Source organism: Leucoraja erinacea, unplaced genomic scaffold (genome assembly GCF_028641065.1).
Source record: "Leucoraja erinacea ecotype New England unplaced genomic scaffold, Leri_hhj_1 Leri_126S, whole genome shotgun sequence".
Classification (NCBI taxonomy): Eukaryota; Metazoa; Chordata; class Chondrichthyes; order Rajiformes; family Rajidae; genus Leucoraja; species Leucoraja erinaceus.
The window spans coordinates 292,501-303,328 of NW_026575528.1; the positions used below are offsets into that span (position 1 = coordinate 292,501).

General features: G+C 53.6%; 1 protein-coding gene and 1 long non-coding RNA gene across 2 annotated transcripts in view; both read left to right on the plus strand.

The window, feature by feature from the left end:
- The window catches only part of LOC129715591 (uncharacterized), a 6,518-nt gene extending 5,906 nt beyond the window's left edge, over positions 1–612 (plus strand). The window contains exon 3 of the long non-coding RNA XR_008726531.1: positions 525–612. This is a non-coding gene — a long non-coding RNA (uncharacterized LOC129715591). The remainder of the gene's footprint in view (positions 1–524) is intronic.
- Positions 613–3,294: 2,682 nt separating this feature from the next.
- Positions 3,295–8,053, plus strand: myo1eb (myosin IEb; the record flags this gene model as incomplete). The annotated part of the gene is made up of 4 exons (XM_055665475.1): positions 3,295–3,798; positions 5,373–5,504; positions 6,480–6,614; positions 7,459–8,053. Coding segments are annotated over exons 1-4 (1,066 nt in total), but the record flags the coding sequence as incomplete, so codon positions are not given.
- Positions 8,054–10,828: the final 2,775 nt, after the last annotated feature.

A 10,828-nucleotide genomic window follows, 5' to 3' on the forward strand; every position in this document is an offset into this window, starting at 1 on the left:
GCTCATTCCACACCGCCACCACTCTCTGCGTAAAGAAGTTCCCCCTCATATTACCCCTAAACTTCTGTCCCTTAATTCGGAAGTCATGTCCTCTTGTTTGAATCTTCCCTATTCTCAAAGGGAAAAGCTTGTCCACATCAACTCTGTCTATCCCTCTCATCATTTTAAAGACCTCTATCAAGTCCCCCCTTAACCTTCTGCGCTCCAGAGAATAAAGACCTAACTTATTCAACCTATCTCTGTAACTTAGTTGTTGAAACCCAGGCAACATTCTAGTAAATCTCCTCTGTACTCTCTCTATTTTGTTGACATCCTTCCTATAATTGGGCGACCAAAATTGTACACCCATACTCCAGATTTGGTCTCACCAATGCCTTGTACAATTTTAACATTACATCCCAGCTTCTATACTCAAATATACGTATTACGTATTGTGCACCAAGATTTGCCGTATTTCCTTTGCCAAGGATTATTCTCTCTCTCTCTCTCTGTGTCTCTGTCTCTCTCTGTCTCTCTCTCTACAGTGGGGAGAGTGGAGCTGGCAAGACCGTCGGAGCCAAATTCATCATGAGTTACATCTCCAAGGTATCAGGAGGAGGCCCCAAAGTCCAGGCAAGTCGACAGTCCCCCACCCTCCCTCCCTCTGCAGTGGGGCAACAGGTGGAGCTGCTGCCTCACGGCGCCAGAGACCCGGGTTCGATCCCGACCACGGATGCTGTCTGTGTGGAGTTTGCATGTTTTCTCCCCGTGACCGGCGCGGGTTTTCTCCGGGCGCTCCGGTTTCCCCCCACACTCCACAAAGGCGCGCGGGTTTGTATGTTAATTGGCTTGTGTAAATTGTAAATTGTCCCCTAGTGTGTGTGTGTGTGTGTGTGTGTGGATAGTGTTAGTGTGCGGGGATCGCTGGTCGGCACGGACTCGGTGGGCCGAATGGCCTGTTTGTTTCCGCACTGTATCTCTAAACTATTCTAGACGCTACACCAAGAGGTCGGCACGGTGGCGCAGCGGTAGAGTTGCTGCCCCACAGCGCCAGAGACCCGGGTTCGATCCTGACAGCAGGTGCTGACTACGCGGAGTTTGCACGACCTGCTTGCTGGCTGTAGGAACAATTTCCAGAAGGTCTCCCACCTTTTCTAAGTTGCGTAGATGGAGTAACTCAGAGTCTCCGGAGAGAAGGAATGGGCGACGTTTCGGGCCGAGACGCCCCTTCTTCAGACTGAGAGTCAGGGGGAGAGGGGGAGGCAGAGATAAGGAAACATAGAAACATAGAACATAGAAATTAGGTGCAGGAGTAGGCCATTCGGCCCTTCGAGCCTGCACCGCCATTCAATATGATCATGGCTGATCATCCAACTCAGTATCCCATCCCTGCCTTCTCTCCATACCCTACCCCCTGATCCCCTTAGCCACAAGGGCCACATCTAACTCCCTCTTAAATATAGCCACTGAATTGGCCTCAACTACCCTCTGTGACAGAGAGTTCCAGAGATTCACCACTCTCTCTGTGAAAAAAGTTCTTCTCATCTCGGTTTTAAAGGATTTCCCCCTTATCCTTAAGCTGTGACCCCTTGTCCTGGACTTCCCCAACATCGGGAGCAATCTTCCTGCATCTAGCCTGTCCAACCCCTTAAGAATTTTGTAAGTTTCTATAAGATCCCCTCTCAATCTCCTAAATTCTAGAGAGTATAAACCAAGTCTATCCAGTCTTCCTTCATAAGACAGTCCTGACATCCCAGGAATCAGTCTGGTGAACCGTCTCTGCACTCCCTCTATGGCAATAATGTCCTTCCTCAGATTTGGAGACCAAAACTGTACGCAATACTCCAGGTGTGGTCTCACCTTCGGGCTTGCTGGCTGTAGGAACAATTTCCAGAAGGTCTCCCACCTTTTCTAAGTTGCGTAGATGGAGTAACTCAGAGTCTCCGGAGAGAAGGAATGGGCGACGTTTCGGGCCGAGACGCCCCTTCTTCAGACTGAGAGTCAGGGGGAGAGGGGGAGGCAGAGATAAGGAAGGGTGAGGTGTGAAAATGGGACATCAGAGGGACATGTAGAATAGATCATTGTTATCGAGGAGAAGGTGACAAGGATAAAATCTAATCGGGAGGACAGTCAGACTGGTCGGAGATCTCGGGTGGGGGAGTGATGGAGAGAGAGGGAAAGCAAGGATAACTTGAAGTTAGAGAAGTCAATATTCATACCACTGGGTTATAAGATGGCTGTTCCTTCTCTCCAGAGATGCTGCCTGTCCCGCTGAGTTACTCCAGCATTTTGTGTCTATCTTCTGGATAGACTCGGTTTATACTCTCTAGAATTTAGGAGATTGAGAGGGGATCTTATAGAAACTTACAAAATTCTTAAGGGGTTGGACAGGCTAGATGAAGGAAGATTGTTCCCGATGTTGGGGAAGTCCAGAACAAGGGGCCACACACACAGTTTAAGGATAAGGGGGAAATCCTTTAGGACCGAGATGAGAAAAAAAAATTTTTTCACACACAGAGAGTGGTGAATCTGTGGAATTCTGGTATTGCGTACAGTTTTGGTCTCCTAATCTGAGGAAAGACATTCTTCACAGCAAAAGGATTTGAGTATAGGAGCAGGGAGGTTCTACTGCAGTTGTACAGGGTCTTGGTGAGACCACACCTGGAGTATTGCGTACAGTTTTGGTCTCCTAATCTGAGGAAAGACATTCTTCACAGCAAAAGGATTTGAGTATAGGAGCAGGGAGGTTCTACTGCAGTTGTACAGGGTCTTGGTGAGACCACACCTGGAGTATTGCGTACAGTTTTGGTCTCCTAATCTGAGGAAAGACATTCTTGCCAGAGAGGGAGTACAGAGAAGGTTCACCAGACTGATTCCTGGGATGGCAGGACTTTCATATGAAGAAAGACTGGATAGACTCGGCTTGTACTCGCTAGAATTTAGAAGATTGAGGGGGGATCTTATAGAAACTTACAAAATTCTTAAGGGGTTGGACAGGCTAGATGCAGGAAGATTGTTCCCGATGTTGGGGAAGTCCAGGACAAGGGGTCACAGCTTAAGGATAAGGGGGAAATCCTTTAAAACCGAGATGAGAAGAACTTTTTTCACACAGAGAGTGGTGAATCTCTGGAACTCTCTGCCACAGAGGATAGTTGAGGCCACAGTTCATTGGCTATATTTAAGAGGGAGTTAGATGGCCAAGGGGATCAGAGGGTATGGAGAGAAGGCAGGTACGGGATACTGAGTTGGATGATCAGCCATGATCATATTGAATGGCGGTGCAGGCTCGAAGGGCCGAATGGCCTCTACTCCTGCACCTATTTTCTATGTTTCTATACTCAAATCCTCTACGGCAAGAATGTCTTTCCTCAGATTAGGAGACCAAAACTGTACGCAATACTCCAGGTGTGGTCTCACCAAGACCCTGTACAACTGCAGTAGAACCTCCCTGCTCCTAGACTCAAATCCTCTACGGCAAGAATGTCTTTCCTCAGATTTGGAGACCAAAACTGTACGCAATACTCCAGGTGTGGTCTCACCAAAGTCGACGGCAAACACAAAGTGCTGGAGTAACTCAGCGGGACGGGCAGTGTCTCTGGAGAGAAGGAATGGGCGATGTTTCGGGTCGAGACGCTTCTTCAGGGGTTGGATGTGTGTTGGATAATGTGCAGACGCAGCTTTTCACTGTACCTCGGTGTGAGTAAACTTTTATATCCTCGTTTCCTTCAGCAAGTCAAGGACATTATCCTGAAATCCAATCCTTTGCTGGAAGCATTTGGGAACGCCAAGACAGTCCGGAATAACAACTCCAGTCGATTTGTAAGAACTTGTTCATTTTTGATATTGAGAGTCATAGAGTGATACAGGGTGGAAACTTGCCCATACCAGCCAACAATGTCCCAGCTACACTAGTCCCACCTGCCTGCGTTTGGTCCATATCCCTCCAAACCTGTCCTATCCATGTACCTGTCTAACTGTTTCTTAAACGTTGGGACAGTCCCAGCCTCAACTACCTCCTCCGGCAGCTCGTTCCATACACCCACCACCCTCGAAAAGTGTGGAAAAGTTGCCCCTCAGATTCCTATTAAATCTTTTCCCCTTCACCTTGAACCCATGTCCTCTGGTCCTCGATTCCCCGACTCTGGGTATGTCTACCCGATCTATTCCTCTCATGCACACGCTAGAGGCAGGAAACATGTTCCCGATGTTGGGGGAGTCCAGAACCAGGGGCCACACACACACACACACACACACACAGTTTAAGAATAAGGAGTAAGCCATTTAGAACGGAGACGAGGAAACACTTTTCCACACAGAGAGTGGTGAGTCTGTGGAATTCTCTGCCTCAGAGGCCGGTTCTCTGGATACTTTCAAGAGAGAGCTAGATAGGGCTCTTAAAGATAGCGGAGTCAGGGGATATGGGGAGAAGGCAGGAACGAGGTACTGATTGGGGATGATCAGCCATGATCACATTGAATGGCGGTGCTGGCTCGAAGGGCCGAATGGCCTCTACTCCTGCACCTGTTGTCTATTGTCTATTGTATACCTCCTCCGGCAGCTCGTTCCACATATCCACCACCCTCTGTGTGGACAAGTTGCCCCTCAGATTCCTATCAAATCTTTCCCCCCTCACCTTGAACCCTTGTCCTCTGGTCCTCGATTCCCCTACTCTGGGCAAGAGACTCTACCCGATCTATTCCTCTCATGATTTTGTACACCTCTATAAGATCACCACGCACGCACACACGCACACACACACGCACACACACACACACACACACACACACACACACACACACACACACACACACCCACACACACACACACACCCACACACACACACACACACACACACACACACACACACACACACACACACACACACACACACCCACCTCCGTTCTAAATGGCCTAACCCCTTATTCTTAAACTGTGTGTGTGGCCCCTGGTTCTGGACTCCCCCAACATCGGGAACATGTTTCCTGCCTCTAGCGTGTCCAAACCCTTAACAATCTTATATGTTTCAATGAGATGCCCTCTCATCCTTCTAAACTCCACAGAGTGTACAAGCCCACAGCCGCTCCATTCTCTCAGCATATGACAGTCCCGCCATCCCGGGAATTAACCTGGTGAACCTACGCTGGGCTCCCTCAATAGCAAGAATGTCCTTCCTCAAATTAGGGGACCAAAACTGCACACAATACTCCAGGTGTGGTCTCACTAGGGCCCTGTACAACTGCAGAAGGACCTCTTTGCTCCTAGACTCAACTCCTCTTGTTGTGAAGGCTAACATGACTCTCGTTGTGAAGGCCAACATTGTTATGGAGGAACACAGAACAGTTCTCGCTGGCCTGTCCTGCGTTCTGCTAACAAGTTTGTCAAATCCGTTTCAGGGCAAGTACTTTGAGATCCAGTTCAGTCGGGGAGGGGAGCCTGATGGAGGGAAAATTTCCAACTTCCTCCTGGAGAAATCCCGAGTTGTCTCACAGAATCCGGGAGAGAGGAGCTTCCACATCTACTACCAGGTAGGGCCGATGGTCCCCTCCCCCCCCTCCCCTCCTCCCCCCCTCCCCCTCCCCTAACCTCCCCTCACCCCCTCTCAGCTCCCCTCCCCTCACCCCCCCTCCCCTCTCCTCCCCCTCATCCCCCTCCCCTCTAACCTCCCCCTCACCCCCTCCCCCTCCCCTCCCCTCACCCCCCCCTCACCTCCTCCCCCTCCCTCACCTGCCCTCCCCCCCTCTACACCTCACCCCCTCCCCTCCCCCTCCCCTCTCCCTCCTCCCCCTTCCCCCTCCCCTCCCCCTCCCCTCACCCCCCTCACCCCCCCTCCCTCCTCCCCTCCCCTCCCCCCCTCCCCCCTCCTCCCCCTCCCCCCTCTCCCTTTCCCTACCCCCTCACCCCTCTCACCCCCCTCACCTCCCTCTCCCTCTCCCTCTCCCTCCCAGAGGGCGGGATGGAGGGAGAGAGAGAGATGGGTGGGAGGGAGAGAGGGAGAGAGGGAAGGAGAGAGGGAAGGAGGGAGAGAGAGAGGGAGGGAGAGAGAGAGAAGGAGAGAGAGAGGTAGAGGAAAGAGAGAAAGAGGGAGAGAGAGAGAGAGGAGAGGAAGGAGAGAGAGATGGAGGGAGAGAGAGAAGGAGGGAGTAGGAGGAGGAGAGAGAGGGAAGGAGGAAGAGAGAGAGAGAAGGAGAGAGAGAAGGGGAGAGAGGAGGAAGAGGGAGAAGGAGAGAGAGGGAGGTGAAGGAGAGAGAAGGAGGGAGAGAGAGAAGGAGGGAGGGAGAGAGAGGGAGAGAGAGAGGGAGGGGAGAGAGAGAAGGAGAGAGAGTGGGAGGGAGAGAGCGAAGGAGGGAGAGAGAGAAGGAGGGAGAGAAGTGGGGAGATAGGAGGAAGGGAGGGAGGGAGTGGGAGACGGAGGGGGGGTAAGGAGAAGAGTGATGGATGGGGGGAAAGAGGAAGTTCTCTAACCCCCTGGTGTGAGTGTGTGTCTCTCCCCCCCCCCCCAGCTGCTGAAGGGGGTGAGTCAGGAGGAACGGACAAACCTGGGGGTGACGACCCCCGATTACTACTACTACCTCAACCAGTCCGCCACGTACACCATCGATGACATGGATGACGGCCTAGAGTTTGCCGAGACCATGGTGAGCCTTTATAACAAGAGGAGTCGAGTCTAGGAGCAAAGAGGTCCTTCTGCAGTTGTACAGGGCCCTAGTGAGACCACACCTGGAGTATTGTGTACAGTTTTGGTCCCCTAATTTGAGGAAGGACATTCTTGCTATTGAGGGAGCCCAGCGTAGGTTCACCAGGTTAATTCCCGGGATGGCGGGACTGTCATATGCTGAGAGAATGTGGAGCGGCTGTGGGCTTGTACACTCTGTGGAGTTTAGAAGGATGAGAGGGGATCTCGTTGAAACATCTAAGATTGTTAAGGGTTTGGACACGCTAGAGGCAGGAAACATGTTCCCGATGTTGGGGGAGTCCAGAACCAGGGGCCACACACACAGTTTAGTTCCACAGGGAGTTAGATGTGGCCCTTGTGGCTAAAGGGATCAGGGGGTATGGAGAGAAGGCAGGCACAGGATACTGAGTTGGATGAACTGTCACACACACACAGTTTAAGAATAAGGGGTAAAGCCATTTAGAACGGAGACGAGGAAACACTTTTTCTCACAGAGAGAGAGTTGTGAGTCTGTGGAATTCTCTGCCTCAGAGGCCGGTTCTCTGGATGCTTTCAAGAGAGAGCTAGATAGGGCTCTTAAAGATAGTGGAGTCAGGGGATGTGGGGAGAAAAGGCAGGAACGGGGTACTGGTTGGGGATGATCAGCCACGATCACATTGAACGGCGGTGCTTGGGCGAATGGCCTCTACTCCTGCACCTGTTGTCTATTGTCTATTGTCCCCCTCTCTCCCTCATTCTCTCTCTCTCTCTCCCCCCTCCCCCCCCTTCCCCTCTCTCCCTCTCCCCCTCCTCTCTCCCGTGTACAGAGCGCCATGGCGGTGATCGGTCTGAGCGAGGACCAGCGCGCGTCCATGTTGCAGATCGTGGCGGGCATCCTGCACGTGGGCAACATCGCCTTCCAGGAGCAGGGGAACTACGCCGTGGTGGAGAGTGAGGACTGTGAGTCCCGGGGGAGCCGCGGGGGGCCGGGGGGACCGGTATCCAGGGACGGACGGTCGCCATGGGGATGGGGAACGGGGGACCGGTATCCAGGGACGGACGGTCGCCATGGGGACGGGGAACGGGGGACCGGTATCCAGGGACGGACGGTCGCCATGGGGATGGGGAACGGGGGACCGGTATCCAGGGACGGACGGTCGCCATGGGGACGGGGAACGGGGACCGGTATCCAGGGACGGACGGTCGCCATGGGATGGGGGGAACGGGGGGACCGGTATCCAGGGACGGACGGTCGCCATGGGGATGGGGAACGGGGGACCGATATCCAGGGACGGACGGTCGCCATGGGGATGGGGAACGGGGGACCGATATCCAGGGACGGACGGTCGCCATGGGGATGGGGAACGGGGGACCGGTATCCAGGGACGGACGGTCGCCATGGGGATGGGGAACGGGGGAGCGGTATCCAGGGACGGACGGTCGCCATGGGGATGGGGGCTCGGACCTGGGCGGGGGGGGCTCCTGAACCGGGGAGTTCCCCGCACACACAATCTATTTCTCAGACAGTTCGCAGACAGACCTCTGCGTGTTCCCCGTGTACATGGAGCGTGTGAGGCCGCTCCAACATCTAAAGTGGCCCCCCCTCCCCCCATCACCTCACACACCCCCTGTGCTTAGGGGAGAGGGTTTGGGGCTGAAAATCGACAATAGACAACAGGTGCAGGAGTAGAGGCCATTCGGCCCTTCGAGCCAGCACCAGCACCGCCATTCAATGTGATCACGGCTGATCATCCCCAATCAGTTCCCCGTTCCTGCCTTCTCCCCATATCTCCCTGACTCTCTCTCGCTATCTTTAAGAGCCCTATCTAGCTCTCTCTTGAAAGAATTCTCTCCAGAGAACCGGCCTCCACCGCCCTCTGAGGCAGAGAATTCCACAGACTCACAACTCTCTGTGTGAGAAAAAGTGTTTCCTCGTCTCCGTTCTAAATGGCTTTTACCCCTTATTCTTAAACTGTGTGTGTGTGTGTGTGTGTGTGTGTGTGTGCGTGTGTGTGTGCGTGTGTGTGTGTGTGTGTGTGTTGTGTCTCTCTGTCTCTGTGTGTGTGTGTGTGTGTGTCCGTGTGTCCGTGTGTCCGTGTGTGTGTGTGTGTGTGTGTGTGTGTGTGTCCGTCCTGGTTCTGGACTCCCCCAGCATCGGGAACATGTTTCCTGCATCTGCCCTTTAAGAATTTGATTAAAGTCGCCTATTTCCTTCGCTCCATAGATGCTGCCTCACCCGCTGAGTTTCTCCAGCATTTTTTGTCTACCTTAAGAATTTGATATGTTTCTGGAAGTTCCTCTGTGTGAAAAAGTTGCCCCTCAGATTCCCGTTAAATCTTTTCCCCTTCACCTTGAACCCATGTCCTCTGGTCCTCGATTCCCCGACTCTGGGCTAGAGACTCTGTGCGTCTGTCTACCCGATCTATTCCTCTGGTGATTTTGTACACCTCTATAAGATCGCCCCTCATCCTCCTGCGCTCCAAGGAATAGAGTCCCAGCCCTGCTCAACCTCTCCCTGTAGCTCAGGCCCCTCGAGTCCCGGCAACATCCTCGTAAATCTTCTCTGCAGCCCTTTCCAGCTCGACGACATCTTTCCTGTAACACGGTGCCCAGAACTGAACTCAATACTCTAAAGATGGTCTCACCTGCATTGTCACTCCTTGCCTCTTATATCCAATGCCTCCGAGCAACGAAGGCATGTCTAGCTGTTCCTGTTGTGCTCCAGAATTGGTTGAGAGGGGTCAGAGGCGAGCAGAGGGGTCAGGGGCGAACATTTAGGGTATTAGGAGGTTTGGAAGCTCTCCCCCTCTCTCCCCCTCTCTCTCCCCCCTCCCTCTCCCTCCTCCTCTCTCTCCTCTCTCCCCTCCCCCCCCTTCATCCTCCCACCTCATCTCTCTCCTCCCCCTCTCTCTGCCCCCTCTCTCCCCCTCTCTCCCTCTCTCTCTCTCTCTCTCTCTCTCTCTCTCTCTCCCTCTCCCTCCCCCCCTCTCTCTCCCCTTCTCTCCTCCTCTCTCACCCCTCCTCTCATCCTCTCTCCCCCCTTCTCTTTCCCCCCTCTCTCTCCCCTTCTCTCCTCCTCTCTCCCCCCCTCCTCTCCTCCTCTCTCCCCTCCGCTCTCCCCCTTCTCTCCTCCTCTCTCCCCCTTCTCTTTCCCCCCCTCTCTCTCCCCTTCTCTCCTCCTCTCTCACCCCTCCTCTCATCTCTCTCCTCCCCCTTCTCTCTCCCCCTTCTCTCCCTGTCTCTCCCCCCTGCCTCTCCCCCCTCACTCCCCCTCTCTCTCTCCCCTTCTCTCTCCCCCCCTCTCTCCCTCTCTCCCCCCTTCTCTCTCTCTCTCTCCCCCCCTCTCCCACCCCTCCCACTCTCTCTCCCGCCTCTCTCTCTGTCCCTCTCTCTCACTACCCCTCTCTCTCTCTGCCCCTCCCTCTCTCTCTCCCTCTGTCCCCTCTCTCCCCTGTCCTCTCCCTATTCTCTCCTCCTTTCTCTTTCCCCCTCTCTCTCTCTCCCCCTTCCTCCTCCCCCCTCTCTCTCCCCCTTCTCTCTCTCCTCTCTCTCCCCTCTCTCTCCTTCTCTCTCCTCTCTCTCTCTCCCTCTCCTCCTCTCTCCTCCTCTCTCTCCCCCCTTCTCTCTCTCTCTCTCTCTCTCTCTCTCCCTTTCTCTCTCTCTCTCTCACCCCTCTCTCCTCCCCCTTTTCTCTCTCACAACCCCTCCTCTCCTCGCCTCCTCTCTCCCCCTTCTCTCTCCCCTTTCTCTCTCTCTCTCCCTCTCTCTCTCTCTTTCTCTCTCTCCCCTTCTCTCCTCTCTCACCCCCTCTCTCTCTCCCCTCTCTCCCTCCCCCTTCTCTCTCCCCCCTTCTCTGCCAGAGGGTAGTTTTTTTTTTTTTTTTTTTTGCCACACAGTTCATTGGCTATATTTAAGAGGGAGTTAGATGTGGCCCTTGTGGCTAAAGGGATCAGGGGGTATGGAGGCACTAAGGCTCTGCAGTACTGGATACTGAGTTGGATGATCATTCAGCCATGATCATATTTGAACTACAGAGTGCTGGTGGCAGTTCAGCTCGAAGGGCCGAATGGCCTCTACTCCTGCCCCTAATTTCTATGTTTCTGGAGGGATCAGGAGGGGAATGGAGAGAAGCAGGATGGGATACTGATTTGGATTGATCAGCCATGATCATATTGAATGGCGGTGCTGGTGCAGGCT